The 16,692-nt window shown below is 37.6% G+C and overlaps 2 protein-coding genes across 5 annotated transcripts in view; one reads left to right on the forward strand and one right to left on the reverse strand.

The window, feature by feature from the left end:
* The window catches only part of LOC106877873 (helicase POLQ-like), a 22,105-nt gene extending 12,958 nt beyond the window's left edge, over window positions 1-9,147 (reverse strand). The window contains exons 1-9 of the mRNA XM_014926910.2: window positions 8,991-9,147; window positions 7,115-7,502; window positions 5,969-6,577; window positions 5,406-5,724; window positions 4,511-4,689; window positions 3,431-3,631; window positions 2,183-2,258; window positions 1,394-1,491; window positions 369-470 (exon numbers count right to left, since the gene is read on the reverse strand). Of these exons, the coding sequence (XP_014782396.1) occupies window positions 369-470; window positions 1,394-1,491; window positions 2,183-2,258; window positions 3,431-3,631; window positions 4,511-4,689; window positions 5,406-5,724; window positions 5,969-6,577; window positions 7,115-7,456 (1,926 nt within the window). The 5' untranslated portion in view covers window positions 7,457-7,502; window positions 8,991-9,147. The remainder of the gene's footprint in view (window positions 1-368; window positions 471-1,393; window positions 1,492-2,182; window positions 2,259-3,430; window positions 3,632-4,510; window positions 4,690-5,405; window positions 5,725-5,968; window positions 6,578-7,114; window positions 7,503-8,990) is intronic.
* LOC106877878 (uncharacterized) lies at window positions 8,125-15,039 on the forward strand. Of its 4 annotated transcripts, none has more exons than XM_014926930.2 (5): window positions 8,125-9,068; window positions 10,296-10,457; window positions 12,224-12,439; window positions 13,250-13,328; window positions 14,432-15,039. In XM_014926930.2, the coding sequence occupies exons 3-5, from the start codon at window positions 12,285-12,287 to the stop codon at window positions 14,987-14,989; spliced, it is 792 nt and encodes a 263-aa protein (XP_014782416.1). In that variant the 5' UTR covers window positions 8,125-9,068; window positions 10,296-10,457; window positions 12,224-12,284; the 3' UTR covers window positions 14,990-15,039. The 4 variants fall into 4 exon arrangements, with proteins under 4 accessions (XP_014782416.1, XP_014782409.1, XP_014782429.1 ...); XM_014926923.2 differs by lacking the exon at window positions 8,125-9,068 and adding an exon at window positions 9,240-9,349; XM_014926943.2 differs by lacking the exon at window positions 8,125-9,068 and adding an exon at window positions 9,240-9,349 and having other exon boundaries at window positions 10,296-10,417.
* Window positions 15,040-16,692: the final 1,653 nt, after the last annotated feature.

Here is a 16,692-nt window from a genome sequence, read left to right on the forward strand (position 1 = left end):
CAAGGGTCTTCTACTATAGCCTCGGGCCAACCAAAGCCTTGTGAGTGGATTTGGTAGAGGGAAACTGAAAGAAGCCCATCGTATATGTGTGTGGGGGGGGGGATCCCTGCAACACTGCTTGACAATTAATGCTGGTGTGTTTACGTCCCCATAACTTAGCGGTTTGGCAAAAAGAGACTGATAGAATAAGTACTGGGCTTACAAAGAATACGTCCTGGGGTCGATTTGCTCGACTAAAAGTTGACTGAAACAAATAAAAGAATAGTCCACCTCTTAAGAGATCAGAGAAATCGTTTAAAAATCAGTTACCAAATTTTTTTTTTTTTTTGTTAAATGTGTAAAACAAAATACAAAAATTAATAACAAACCTGAAATGTGGCCACTCTGTTATGAACTAGGATCTCTTCTGAAAATTTTGGACATACACGATAGATATTGTCGTCAAGCTTGATGTATTCAGTGAGTGTAACCTTTTTTTAAAAACAAAATATAGCAGATCAAAGAATAAATGAGAAAAGATTAAGTTTAGAGACCATTGCTCCTCCACTCCCCCTCTACACACACATAAACAAAAAGTCAAATCTTAACAGTAAAACCATAATGATGTGTCCCTGGACAATAACCGGTATGTAACCCAGGCTATATTTTCTTAATGTATGTTTAAGCAACATTAATCATGGACTCAAATCAACGCTTTTACTGGACCATACTCATTTATCTCAGTTCTGAGTTCAAATTCCAACGAGGTCGATTTTGCCTTTCATCCTTTCAGGGGTCGATAAATTAAGTACCAGTTGCATACTGGTGTAGATCTAATCAACTGGGCCTCCTCCCAAAAAATTTCGGGTCTTGTGCCTAGAGTAGAAAAGAATCGTTAGCATGCCAGGCGAAATGCTTAGCGGTATTTCGTCTACCGTTACGTTCTGAGTTCAAATTCTGCCGAGGTCAACTTTGCTTTTCATCCTTTTGGGTTTTGGGGTTGATTAAATAAGTACCAGTTACACACTGGGGTTGATGTAATTGACTTAATCCCTCTGTCTGTCCTTGTTTTTCCCCTCTATGTTTAGCCCCCTGTGAGCAATAAAGAAAAGAATATATAAATATGATATCTGGGTGTGCCTCTTTCTGCCCCAACATAGGCATATGTACGCATGGGAATGTGTACACCTTGCTCAGAGTTGCACTAAACACTAATTGAGATGTTGTAGCCTTATTTACACTGCCCTAACTTTAGTGGTTTGGCAAAAGTGACCGATACAATAAGCACCAGGCCTTAAAATAAATACCAGGATCAATTGTTCAGCTAAACCCTTCCTAAACCCTTCAAGGCAGGGCTCCAGTATGGCCACAGTCTAGAGAATGAAACGAGTAAAAGATGAAAGATATTACTCACAGGTCGAAAATCATTTATGTAAAGCTCTGCCTTCAGGAATGTCTTCAGGTCGTTGATGTTACTTAATGTGGCACTCATACCAATTATTTGGCAGGAATCTGTAAGAAGGGAAAAACCAACCATCAACAACAATATTTAGCAGATGACAAACGACAACAGCAAAATTTCTTTCAACTAGAAGCATTCAAATCATTTTCCTACTTTAGATGTTTTTGCAAACAACTTGCACATGCAAGTGCTACCAGTCGAGAACTCCACATACCGGAAGCCAGCAAGTGTAGGGGGTCATCAAGAGAGAATGTGCGCTGTTTCAGGGCCTACCTCTCGATGGCATCATTGCGCACAGGTTCCTCTCACTGATATGAGGCCCCACTTGCTAGATCAACTGGTTATCAAATAAAGCTCAATAGAGATGCAGGAGTGACTGTGTGGTAAGTAGCTTGCTTACCAACCATGTGGTTCTGAGTTCAGTCCCACTGCGTGGCGCCTTGGACAAGTGTCTTCTACTATAGCCTCGGGCCGACCAAAGCCTTGTGAGTGGATTTGGTAGACAGAAACTGAAAGAAGCCTGTCGTATATATATATATATATATATATATATATATACATATGTGTGTGTGTGTGTGTGTGTGTGTATTGCTGTTTGTCCCCCCACCATCGCTTGACAACCGATGTTGGTGTATTTATGTCCCTGTAACATAGCGGTTACAGGGACATGATCTCCTTAATGTATAATAATGCCATAAAACATAAGACTGTACTTCAGTAGTTCAAGTCGAAGTTACTTACATCCATAACTTAAAGTTTTAATTAAAGTTGCTTCCAGCACAGCACCTCTGCGCCCTCCTTCACCCAACATGTGCAGCTGAAACAGAAAGTTGAAATTCTCTTATATTAAATATATTTTACAGAAAATTCTAGATTAAAATCTACATATTTTGAATCAGTGCTTCATTGAAATAGTTACAGTAGTTGACATCAAACCAAGAGGTCAATAGTTCATATTTCATCATCAACTTTTTCATGCTTGCATGGGTCTGTTGTGGTGGATTTTCTATGGCTGAATGCCCTTCCTGTCAGATGGAATTTGAGCCAGCTTTTATCTACAAATGCCGTTCCTGTCACCAATCCTCACCTGTTTCCAAGCAAGGCAATATTCTCCGATGACCATTCATGTCTCAAAAGATTCGAAAAAACAAAAGGACACTGCTGTATGACCACGTTTGGATGGGGCTTTTTACATACCACTGTCACGAGGAGCCAGTCAGGCAGCTCTGGCAGTGACCCACGCATGAATGAATGGTGCTTACCGCGTGCCACCAGCACTGGTAACAGCCACAACTACAATTTCCTCATGTCTTTTCTAAAAGATATTAGAGTCAAAGTTGAATAAAATTGTTCCAACTGGCAATAGACACACACACACACACACATAAATGAAAAGAAAGATCACTGGCGTCCGTCCAAGTTTCTGTATAAGACTACAATAGAGATGTAATGTTACCGTGCTCTCTCTCTCTCTCTCTACATATATGCAAACATCCATAAGCATTTTTTTTTTAGAGATGAGGAATAATGTACATTATTTACATTTGACGGATATTTGTCCTCATTTTCTTTGTTGTTAACACAAGGTTTTAGTTGATATACATTCCAGCCCTCATCAGGTGTCTTGGGGAAATTTCGAATCTGGATTCTCATTCCCACAGGCATATGGTACAGTGGTTAAGAGCGTTGGCTATTAACCTCAAGATTTCGAGTTCGATTCCAGGCAGTGACCTGAATAATAATAATAACATCGAAAAATACCTTAGGAATGAGAACCCAAGACACCTGATGAAGGCTGGAGGGTATATCAGCCGAAACTCTGTGTTAACAACAAACAAGATGAGGACAAATATCCGTCAAATGTAAATAATATCCATAAGCATGTCTAAGCATTTTTATGTTTTGTCAAATATAATCAAGAGCATATACATCATGATTACTATTGCTTAAATAAATTTTTAAAAAATTAACAACAAACAAAAGCCTTACTTCATCAACAACCATCAATCCCAGTTTGCCCATTCGATTCAGTTCAATAAATTGATTAATCAAACTGTGAGCCTTCTCAATGGTTGCAATATACAGGGTTCCCTTCTGGGGACGATTAATTGGTGGGTAACGACCTTTGCTCCCTGCATACTCTTCTACATGGAAGTTCAATTCAACAGCCAGTTCTGCAATGGCCTTCACCTTGGTTGAAAGACAACAAATGACGATTATGGATTTATTTTTATCATTAGATAGCTGAAACAATAGACTTCTAGATTTTAAAAGCATTATTTACAGCAACATTGAGTGCACCCATCTCCTTTATTTTATTATATTCTATAATAAGTAATTAATTACTGACATGTCAGCATTAATATTCATTTATTTATGCGCCCTTTTCAAGCCTAGCCAGGCTCATGGGCCCGATTTCCCAGTTTCTATGGCGTATGTGTTCTCCCCAGCTGGACGGGACATCAGTCTATCGTAGCATTACTCAAGAAACAGGAAGAAAGAGTGAAAGAAAGTTGGGGCGAAAGAGTACCACAGGGGTCGCCACCACCCTCTGCTGGAGCCTTGTGGAGCTTTTAAGTTTTCCATGCTAGCATGGGTTGGACGATTTGACTGAAGACTGGCGAACCAGATGGCTGCACCAGGCTCCAATCTGATCTGGCAGAGTTTCTACAGCTGGATGCCCTTCCTAACGCCAAATACTCCAAGAGTGTAGTGGGTTCTTTTACGTGCCACCGACACAAGGGCCAGTCAGGCGGTACTGGCAACGTGTGTGTAGTAAATATAAAGCAAACAAGATATGCTGATGATAAAGTGAGGGTCACTGTATGACATCTAAAATACAAAAGTGATAATGATGATAGTGGAATCATCAGACCACTAGCATAGCTGGGGAGGGCGGTCCGCTCTGGGTGGCACTTTTGGGTCTGGTGTAGGCAATATGTGTTTTTTGTAGGATCTGGGAGCAGCAAATGGAAGAGCCACCCTGGGTGGTACACACTCTGGCTACACTAGTGCATTAGACATAATATGGGATGATTTTGATAATAAATATTTGTGGTCAGACTTTACCTTTTCTTGTACGATTGAAACGTAAGGTAGGACTAACATGGCGTTTTTCTTTTGGCACAGCAACTGTCGAAGAATGAGTATTTCAGCAACAAGAGTCTTGCCACCACTTGTAGGCAAAGAGTAAATGAGATTCTGATTGGTTGATTGTTCAGCTAATGATAAACACTCTTCCTGCCAATCTAAGATGAAGACATAAATAAACTGATTTTGATAAAACAATGTAGTTGATCAAAAAGTAATGTCGTTTACAATTGTTCATCAACAAAACAGCCAATGCTTTGACAAACACACATGCAATCATTAACACACGCACACACACACATACTATTTGGTTTCTGTCAACTTTTTAAAAAAACACAAAAAAGGTGGCTGAGTGATAAGTAGATTGTTTACCAACCACATGGTTCTGGGTTCAGCCCCACTGCGTCGCACCTTGGGCAAGTGTCTTCTACTATAGCCTCGAGCCGACCAAAGCCTTGTGAGTGGATTTGGTAGACGGAAACTGAAAGAAGCCCATCGTATATATATATATATATATATATTATATGTGTGTGTGTGTATATATATATATATATATATATATATATATATATATATATATATATATATATATGTATATATATACATGTGTGTGTGTGTGTGTGTGTATATGCTTATGTGTCTGTTTTTGTCCCGCCAACATTGCTTGACAACCGATGCTGGATTGTTTACGTCCCCGTAACTTAGCGGTTCGGCAAAAGCGACACGATAGAATAAGTACTTGGCTTACAAAGAATAAGATCCTCGGGTTGATTTGCTCGACTGAAGGCGGTGCTCCAGCATGGCCGCAGTCAAATGTGTGAAACAAGTAAAAGAGTAAAAAGAATAACAGAATATCAACAGAATCTTAACTCACCATAAAGTTTCTTGATGCCTCTCTGTTTCTCAAAGAGTTCTTTGACTTTCAAAGGAAGACCATAGAATGGTCCAATATCAAAATTGCCAACGCCCATCTCCTTCTCTTTCTGCACAATTTCAAGACCTGCTTCTGCTTCAGCACGCCTATCATGTTGCATTTTCTCAACGTATTTAGCAATGTTTTGCGAAGTGTGCCCTTGAGCATTCTGGAATAGGCGCTGGTGGATGTGTTTCTTTAGAAAAGATGTACCCATGGTCTTTGGATTTGAAGAGGTTTTCGAATTTGTATCATCTTCCTTAGAAAGGACACTTTCTTCCTAAACAAGTTGAAAACAAAGGTTATGATTCAAACATGAAGTGGACAAATATCCGTCAAATGTAAATAATGTAAATAATTTAAATAATGTGCAAAGAATATGAGTTGAGAAAAAATATCATCATCATCATCAGCCTTAACAAATTCCATCTAACCCATGGAAATGTGGAGAAATGAATATTAAACAAAGAAGATAATCACATTAGACACACCAGATAATGCATTCTATAGATAACCTTACTCACTTTCGAAGAATTTTTGACTTGTTTCTCCTCCTGGTTCTTGAAATGATTCAGAGATTTCTTTTTGATTTCAAAATCATCATTTCCAAAGATTGAATCTAACATTGTTGAGATTGATGAGGAGAACATATCACTCTGGGAACTACGAGTTGGTGAAAAATGGTCGGCATCTACCGACTCTTTAGAAAGCTTTCTTCGGAAAGGGCTGGATTCTGAGACTTTTGCACTGCTGGTTTTAGTCGAATCTTTTGCTGGTTTGTGAAGTGGAGACAGACTGAAAAGTTCGGTCGAATAAGTTTTGACTGAGTGAGGTAGATGCTGACCAGAAAAGAGATCAGCGCTTTCAGATTGTACAATAATTTCATCTGGTGGTGTTTCATATAATCCAGTAACTGTTTTATTTCCTTGAAATTCTTCTGTTCTGTCATTACAGAATTTTTTCTGTTGCTGGACGGCACCAACAAAATGTGTGAGCTGAGCTGTTTGTGGGGCATTTTGCTGCCTGTCATACTGAATAGCAATTCCAGAAATATCAAGCTCTGCTAGATCAGCATCACTGTTCTCAAATAAATCTCCCTCATCATCACAATCACCATCATCTATTAAAATATCCTGAAAATAAAATAAGAAGTGCCAGAGAAAGGTATGTAATGCACCACTCCACAATTCCATCCTGGTAATCAACAACTTGACTGAAATAGGCATCAAATCTGTCCCTCACCCTCCCTCCAGTCCTAACCATGCTCCCTGTAACTTTTGGTCGTTTCCCCAAGCTGAAGCAGATGAGACACCTTTAGGCAGAGGACTTCAGTTTGGAGGACTTCCATGGGGCCTTCATGAAGTAGCCAGAGCACTACAACAAATGCAATGAAGTCATCATATCTTACTTTGAAGGAGATTAGAGTTTGGTACTTCTTTGAAATTAATAAAAGTCTTTCCTGAAAAAGTCTCAAAACTTCTGGGACATAATACAGGTACACTATAAAGTAGTAATAAGTTTGAGGAATCATGTCCTTCATTTCTTTTGCAGAGAAACCAACTTTAACCCACCTCTAAATGTTGAACCAGAGGTAAAAATTAATGAAAGCAAATAAATCAAATATCATTTTTCACAGTGTCAATAAAGGAAAACTTTTTTTTAAGAAATACCTGAGATAAATGTGTTGATGACAGTTTTTTAGATTCTTTTCTACAGTGGCCACTTGTTTTTATTGGACGTATCATCTGTTCTGAATTTTTGGGATTCGAGATGTTTGCATAACCTTCCTCTGCAAATGTGCTCTTAAACCAAATTTGTTTTTTCTGAGGGGAAATTTTTGATGATGAGGCTTTAGTGGCAACTCCAGATGAACGTTGTGAGGAGTTTTCCGTTTGATTATCTTCAGTCTTCCTTCTGCTTGCTGACGGAAACTGAAGGCTATAATGAGACAATGCTCTTTTCTGTACTCTCGCCTTACGGCATGGGCCTTCTTCAATAACATCATCATTCATAGCAGTCCCTATCAAGGGTGCATGAACTAACAGCAGGCTGACAGATCTGAAATAAGTTGTGCACATATATTAGCTAAACATACAAAACAAATGGGATACAATGCAATGTTTGCAGTAAACTCTATCGAAAACTGTTTTGAGTTCAAATCCCATCAGAGGTGACTTCACGTTTCCTCACTGCACCCATCTGGAAAAGTAACTGCAACTTACAGACTAGTTTCTTTGAGATTTGCCTCTAAACTTTCATACTGTACCGATCCCTCCTGTCTGAACTTGGATTCATGGACAGGCTAACATTACGCAACATGGTAACATAAACCTATAAGAATTGGATGAGATATGATGGCTCGGCCGTCTCTCCCCAGTTCTTATATTAATCATTAAAATTCAGAAATACAACAACACGAGGGATAACGGTAACAACAGATCAATAGTTTATTCTAGGTTGGTGTAGAGCCGTTTCGTTCCTGGGTAAATAGGCATGCCACTAGAATACCAAAGGAAGCTTCGACCACATGTCGGTATCGAGCTGAGAGAATACGTGTTGTCACCACCGCTGCTGGAGAGAAAAGAGATCGGACGCTATAGCTTTCTCTCCACCTGTTGCATTGCGCATGCGTGCTCGGGTACTTCCGCTGACGGCAAGTCCCTTGCACATGCGCAATGGCACTTCCCAAGATGGCGGCCAATGGCGGCCACACGCGCAACTACAAACCAAATCACGAACCCAAATCCTAATAGAGAATTTTAGAACAGCAGACCCATCCAGTCAGATAATCAACACATCTTCTGGCACATTACAATTACATTTTGTGGCAGCTGTCAAAAATGTCAGTAAATATCAAAGGATCAGCTTTGGTCTTTGTGCCAAAATGCAAATATTCCAAAACATTCACCATTCTGTTATAGAAGACTGCAACTCGATCTCTCATCAGAGATATCTTAAGAGCGAAGGCAGGCAGTTAAAAGGCATTCTCTTTCATTACATTCTCACATATCACTAATGTTTTGACTAAAAACATTCATTATTTTCTTCAAACATCGATACAGACCTCGAAGCTTTCCTCATCGTCGCTCATTCACCACACCACTAAACCTTATACTCAGGCTCGTCTTAACAGTATCATTAACTGTATCATAGATCCCTGGCAAATCAATGCACTGGCCCCTATAATATATATTCACTGACAGCAAGCCACAGTAGATACAAATGAGAATTGAGTCCCTAGATCTGTGTCCCACCTCACTAGCGGACAGATGTGCTTTAAGACGGTAGTAATTACAATCGGAATAAAGGAAGAAAAAAAAATAACTATCTCTCGTTACTTTACTCTTTTTTCTGTTTGATTAACTTCGGATTAACATCAGACACACAGACACACAGAAAACTCCGACTAGAAAAGCTGTCAAAACTTTAAACAAGTAAACTTATCAATTAAAATATATCTTTAAGAAAACTTTTATACGAATATAAAAGAAAAGCATCCAGCAAAAAAAAATACAACGAACAGACTTGAAATATTAGAAAACTAACCTTTTCTTGTTTTGTTTTCTTTTGTTTTACATTAAAATCTGGTGAATTGTTGGATCACATCTGCTAAAAATTGAAAAGGTAAATAAAAACTTTCTGCTAAAGAAAGATGTTTGTTTCGTTATTCAACGCTTTAATTAACGCGGGTCACTTATATCAATGACAAAATTAAATGAAAACTGATTACACACTTTTCATTCATGATATTTATATGTGTTCATTGCACACAATTTGTATCCGTGCGTGCGTGCGTGTGTGTCACACACTGATAGTGAGTGGGGTCGACTTTATTTTTATTGTTCTAAGCGGTTCCCGCGAAACGATATTTAAGCAAATGTTATTCTGATTGATGAATCTGTCAGGTAATACGACTTATTTATTGTCTTTGCTTTGTTTTTTCCACCCAGCTCTTCTTCCCTCCGACGATGAAATCCCAAACAAGATACACTCGAGAAAAGCTTCATTACAATTATCGTTAAAAAACGTACGAACGTCACACGATCCTGTCTCTAATTATTGTTGTTTAGCACCGTGTCAGCCACGTATCCGCTCTCTATATTTAGTGTGATTGAAGGAAATTTTTTTGCTGTTTACATTTTGTCCAGTGATCGTGGAGAAGAGGGTCACTTAATTTGTTCTTCACAAATTTTAGTTGTCATGATGATACCTGCTCTGAGGCCTATGCAAAGTTGCAGGAAGTGTATGGAAAGGAGTGTATGGGCCACTTGGTCAGAATTATCTTTTACATATGTCTATTAATCTATCTGTCTCCATTCATTTATATCTTTCTCAGTTGATTTTTTTTTTTGTGTGTATGTCCACTTGTCTGATTTATATATTCATACTGCCAGTGCCTCTGGACTGTCTCTTGTGAAGGTGGCACGTAAAATACACCATTTTGAGCGTGGCCGTTGCCAGTACCACGTGACTGGCCTTCGTGCCGGTGGCACATAAAAAGCACCCACTACACTCTCGGAGTGGTTGGCGTTAGGAAGGGCATCCAGCTGTAGAAACTACCAAATCAGATTGGAGCCTGGTGTAGCCATTTGGTTTTACCAGTCCTCAGTCAAATCGTCCAACCCATGCTAGCATGGAAAGCGGACGTTAAACGATGATGATGATTATACTCATACTTTATCAAGGTCAATCTGTGCCAGGTGGCTTCACTTTTTGTGCTTTACCATGGCAACAGTCCAGATACTTATTGGTCAGACCACGTATCTGGTCTGTTGGCTTGAACAGCTTAATCAGTTTGAATACTAAAGTTCCTAAGAAAAATGATGTCTTTATTTTCTATTATTTTTGCAGGCTTTTGTTCCCATCAATACTCATTTGGGAGTCCAGACTTACAGCATGTGATCCAGTGCAAACACCAATTAGGGACAATTGGTATACTCAGTTGAGTCTAACACAGAACAGCCAGAGATGAGGTAGTTAATCGTTTCTCAAATGGTACCACAAAAGTGGCAGGTAGGATCAGCAAATATTTTTAAGAATGTTACTTTGGTAATTTCTAGCGAGTAGACATGTATCCCGTCTTCAGCAAACCACCTGTTCTTATCCCTTTATCATACTTTCACCTTTCTCAATACTACACTCCAATTATTTACATTATTTACATTTGGATATTTTTCCTCATCTTGTTTCTTGTTAACGCAACATTTTGGCTAATATACCCTCCAGCCTTCATCAGGTTTCTTGGGGAAATTTAGAACCTGGGTTCTCATTCCTAAGGTATTTTTCAATGTTGTTGTTATTATTACTATTATTATTATTATTTAGGTCACTGCCTGGAATTGAACTCAGAATCTTGAGGTTAGTAGCCCGCACTCTCAACCCAAATGTAAATAATAATAACATTGAAAAATACCTTAGGAATGAGAACCCAGGTTTGAAATTTCTCCAAGACACCTGATGAAGGCTGGAGGGTATATCAGCCGAAACGTTGTGTTAGCAACAAACAAAATGAGGACAAATATCCATCAAATGTAAATAATGTACGTAATTCCTCATCTCTTAAATATAGAACTGTTCTATACTCCAACTCACTTGAGAGGCTCTTGTCTTGCAAGTTACTTGGGGACTTCCCTAATACAGGTACCATAAAAAAAAGCACCCAGTACATGCTGTAAACTGGTAGATGTTAGGAAGTATATCAAGCTGTAGAAACCACACCAAAGCACGACGTTGGAACTTGGCACAGTCCTCTGGTTCTTTGTTTCCTGTCGATCCATCCAACTCAAACTGGAATGGAAAAAGGGATGTTAACTTACGGTGATACACACACACATTCTTTTATTCTTTTATTTGTTTCAGTCATTTGACTGCGGCCATGCTGGAGCACCGCCTTTAGTCGAACAAATCGACCCCAGAACTTATTCTTTGTAGGCCTAATACTTATTCTATCGGTCTCTTTTGCCAAACCGTTAAGTTACAGGGACGTAAACACACCAGCATCGGTTGTCAAGCGATGGGGAGGGGACAAACACAGATGCACAAATGCACACAGACACACACATATATATATATATATATATGACGGGCTTCTTTCAGTTTCCGTCAGCCAAATCCATTCACAAGGCTTTGGTTGGTCTGAGGCTATAGTAGAAGACACTTGCCCAAGTTGCCATGCAGTGGGACTGAACCTGGAACCACGTAGTTGGGAAGCAAGCTACTTAACACACAGCCACTCATATGCCTATACATAATATACACATGCATTGTGTGCGTGTGTGTTGATAAGTGACAAAAGAACAGGTGTTACATAATCACTCTCATTAGCTTACAGCTGTTTCTGCTGTGAGAAATATTGCATGCTTATAGCTTTCTTAAAGCCATTTGAAAAGCCATTTATAGTGCAAAGCAATTAGATGCATAGAGTTGGTTACATACAGAACAATATATTTAATGATATAATGATGCAGTTTGAGGGTGAAAAGCCTGTCCAGAGATACACACACATATATATATTTATATAATTGAGATTCAGTTGAATTAAGTACAAAGCACAAAGTCAGTCCAGTATTACTGCACAAACACACACATACACACACACACATGAATATACATAAATACATGCAAATAGATAATACATACACATAGATAGACATGTACTTATACAGATGTACATCTATGATTTTTTTCAAAGAATCTATATTAAAATATAAAAAAAATAAACAACTTTTTTTTTTATTTTATTTTTAAAATTTTTATTTGAGTTGGTTTTGTTCTTTCAGGAACAAACTAATTTCTTAACTTGTTCTGTCTTGGGACCATACCACTAAACATTCCAACACAATGTCAGAGAGGTCTAATAGAAGGCGAAAACTTCCACAGTGGATGCTGTCTTTGGTCAGTTCCAATACTGAAACTACAAGAGATTCTGATAATAATCAGTTTGATGCCAATTGTGATGTTGAGTCAGAAGATAATGACATAGAAGAGCTCTCTAAGTATTGGTTTATCTTTTATTAAATATTTTTGGTTATCTCTAATCCTATGCCTGTCCAAAGCATTTTCATAAGTTTGTCTTAAATGTTCATATTTAAATGTCATGTATGACCTATAGACACTAGGAAAATCTGTTTTGTATATCACATGTAATACTAAGGACAGACAAAGAGTTAATAACTCGTCAAACATAAAGATTCAAAGTTTTACAAAACAATTTAGCATGTACATTATTTACATTATTTACATTTGACAGATATTTGTCCTCATCTTGTTTGTTGTTAACACGTTTCGACTGATACACCCTCCAGCCTTCATCAGGTGTCTTGGGAAAATTTCGAACGTGAGTTCTCATTCCTAAGGTATTTTTCAGTGTTGTTATTATTATTATTATTATTATTATTGTTATTATAATTCAAGTTATTGCCTAGAATCGAACACAGAATCTTGGGGTTAGTAGACCCTGCTATTAACCACTGCGCCATATGCCCGTGGGCACCTGATGAAGGCTGGAGGGTATATCAGCCAAGACGTTGTGTTAACAGCAAACAAGATGAGGACAAATATCCGTCAAACATAAATAATGTATATAATGTACATAATTCCTCATCTCTTAAATATAGAACTAAATTAGCATGTATTAGCACATGGTTGGGAAGCAAGCTTCTTAACTTCAATGCCTTGTCTGCACCAAATTTTGCCGAATTACAGTCACCATAATTAATTGGTTACTTGCTGCCTTATTGCATTATTTTTGAGATAATGATTGTACATTATTAAGAAATGTAGTTGGTTTATCATATTTCCAACAGCCTTGACCGAGCCAATACAGTAATGTATATGATGAGTGAACAAGAGCTGCTACATATTGCCATGAAAACACTTCATACGGTAAGACTAAAGTTGCATATGATGCTTGTCCTAATTCAGCATGAATCACCATTTCCACCACTAATGAGGGTTGGACAATCCCCACATTATCTCACCACTCATTTCCCATTGGTCACATTATTATTATTATTGGTGAGCTGGCAGAATCGTTAGCACGCCAGGCAAAATGTTTAACTGCATTTCGCTCGTCTTCACTTTTTGAGTTCAAATTCCGCCGAGGTCGACTTTGCCTTTCATCCTTTCGGGGTCGATTAAATAAGTACCCGTTACGCACTGGGGTCGATGTAATCGACTGAAACCCTTTGTCTGTCCTTGTTTAGCCCCCTGTGGGCAATAAAGAAATAAGTTGTTCATAGTTGATAATCCAGCCTGAGAGTCTAACAACAGTTAGAGAAAATCTTCCATTTCTAACCCTAAATTCCATAAGCCTTCATATATTTGACCAACAGTGCTACATAATAGTGCTACATGTACCCTGAATGCAGAGGATATGAAGACTGGAAAGGAAGCTGGTTGTACAATGCCAGTGTGCATGTGCAACAAAGTGCAAATGTGTTGGGAGAAAAATTTAGCAGAACACGAAAAGCTGGTGGCATGCCAAAACACACCCAGTACTCTCTGTGAAGTGGCTGGTTTTAGGAAGGGCGTCCAACCATAGAAACCATGCCAAAGATAATACTGAAGCTCAACCCAGCTTGCCGGTCCTGTCAAACCGTCTGACCCATGCCAGCATGAAAAACATGTTAAATAATGAAATAAGCAACAGATATATGCAAGGTAAAATACTGTGCTGGTATGGTTATGTGATGCATACGGATAGACTCCTGCGTAACAAGGTGCCTGATGATATGTATTTTTGTTGGTCTTTTTATGTGTGTGTGTGTGTGTGTGTAAAAGCACCCATTACACATTACACTCTCAGAGTGGTTGGCATTAGGAAGGGCATCCAGCTGCTGAAAATTATGCCAAATCACACTGGAGTCTGGTGCAGCATGCCAGCATAGACAACAAACGTTAAATGATGATGATGATGATGTGTGTACGCATGAATTTTAATTGCATATATTATCCTTAGTTCTTTCCTATTTTTGATTTGATTTTAGGAAAATGAAGATCTTCGCTCTGATGAAACACTCACCACAAAACCTACAAAAATATGTTTCAGAAACAAAACTCTTGTTAACTTTCAATCATCCAGTCATTGGAACCAAGTAAATTCTGTTGCTATTAATGATAACAGCATTGATGATAATGACAGTGAAGACAACCAAAGAAGGGTTGATACGAGGCGTCCTCACATGAAAATCGAATCTCATAAGAAAATTAATGATTCTGTTAAAAACAAGAAATTAAAAACAAAGACACCAAAGACTTCTGTAAATATTCATCAAATAAGGAAAGATACTGAACCAGTTCCTCCAGATACATTGTCTGGTCACAGCCATCAAAAAACCACAGGTACAATATTGACTAATCGAGATATTGAGACAGATCAGATGGCAACAAACAAAGACATTCATATTAATAACAAACAGTGGACAGATGAAAATATTCAAAAGGATAAAAATGGCTCCACTTTACCCTTCACTATATTCAGCTCCAGAGAAACAATCTCTCGTCAAAAACCCGATCTGTCAATTTTAGATGAAATATTTTTGTAATAAATTTGAAAATCTGATTAAATTTTCTTCTTTCCTTTTAACTGATTTTACATCCAGTTTTCCTTTTCTTCATTTTTCTGTGAGATGGATGAGCCAATCTAATCTATTTATATATATATAATATAATATAGGATAAAATCTTTATAAGAATTTATCAAGTAGTCAGCGTGAAAAAAACCCCATAAGGAAAAAAACTCATCGTCTTTTTCCCATAAATATATAATTTATATAAGGGCATTAACTATATAGTTATGCCTCACGCTTAGAGGGACTAAAAAAGTAAAAAAACTACCAAAAAATAAGCAACATATTTATTGAAAGCGAGGGAATGCAACTTTCAAAAATTAATCTCCTAAAAACATTTAACTTAATGGCAAATCACTGGTTTCTCAATTAGTACAGCAACAACTGTGAAGTAAGCTGCATCTTTTGTTCATCAGTACACGTATGGTCGAGACATATAAAAAATAAACAAAAATCAACATACCACGATGTGCCCAACAATAGTACGATGACTTCTGTTCATTATATATCCATGAAAGAGGTTAGAATTTATCCGGTTGCATCTCAGTAACACGTGCTTATACAGAATAATATTCAGCACTGAATATATTCTAATTATTTATAATATAATATAGGATAAAATCTTTATAAGAATTTATAAAGTAGTCAGCGTGAAAAAACCCCATAAGGAAAAAAACTCCATGCTGACTACTTGATAAATTCTTATAAAGATTTTATCCTATATTATATTATAAATAATTAGAATATATTCAGTGCTGAATATTATTCTGTATAAGCACGTATTACTGAGATGCAACCGGATAAATTCTAACCTCTTTCATGGATATATAATGATGAACAGAAGTCATCGTGGTATGTTGATTTTTGTTTATTTTTTATATGTCTCGACCATACGTGTACTGATAAACAAAAGATGCAGCTTACTTCACAGTTTTTGCTGTATTAATTGAGAAACCAGTGGTTTGCCGTTAAGTTAAATGTTTTTAGGAGATTAATTTTTTAAAGTTGCATTCCCTCGCTTTCGGTAAATATGTTGCTTATTCTTTGGTAGTTTTTGACTTTCTTAGTCCCTCTAAGCGTGAGGCATTACTATATAGTTAATGCCCTTATATAAATTATGTATATATATATATATATATATATATATATATGCACATGTATATATATACACACACATGTAGAGCAAAAGTCTAAGGTCCTGGTAGGGTGTAAAGTAAGGGGGTTTCCTGAGAAGCACTCAACTCAAATACAGAGCACTGTTGGGTTCCAGACCAATACCAGAATTCTTCAGGTGTAGAAATTCCAAGTTTTATGACAATCACACCGTAAAGTGGATTTGGCAAAGAGTAATTAATCCAAATAATAATAATAACAAGACAAAGAAAATTCTTCAACACAACTTTAATGATTCGTTACAATTGTTTCTGTACCAACTCTATTCACAACGCCAGTTTACACAAATATTCAAAGCAAAAATTTACATAAAGTTTGTGGTTTTAAACATTAGAGAAGCATTTCATCAGACTTGCAACACACAAATGCACATCATCATCATCATCATCATCATCGTTTAACGTCCGCTTTCCATGCTAGCATGGGTTGGACGATTTGACTGAGGACTGGTGAAACCGGATGGCAACACCAGGCTCCATCCATATTTATATATATATATATATATA

Source organism: Octopus bimaculoides, chromosome 18 (genome assembly GCF_001194135.2).
Source record: "Octopus bimaculoides isolate UCB-OBI-ISO-001 chromosome 18, ASM119413v2, whole genome shotgun sequence".
NCBI classification, from domain to species: domain Eukaryota; kingdom Metazoa; phylum Mollusca; class Cephalopoda; order Octopoda; family Octopodidae; genus Octopus; species Octopus bimaculoides.

Coding starts and splice junctions, on each gene's coding strand:
- LOC106877878 (XM_014926930.2), top strand. CDS start 12,285: ATGTCAGAGAGGTCTAATAGAAGGCGAAAACTTCCACAGTGGATGCTG. Junction 12,440..13,249: donor GACATAGAAGAGCTCTCTAA/GTATTGGTTTAT, acceptor TATTTCCAACAG/CCTTGACCGAGCCAATACAG. Junction 13,329..14,431: donor CCATGAAAACACTTCATACG/GTAAGACTAAAG, acceptor ATTTGATTTTAG/GAAAATGAAGATCTTCGCTC.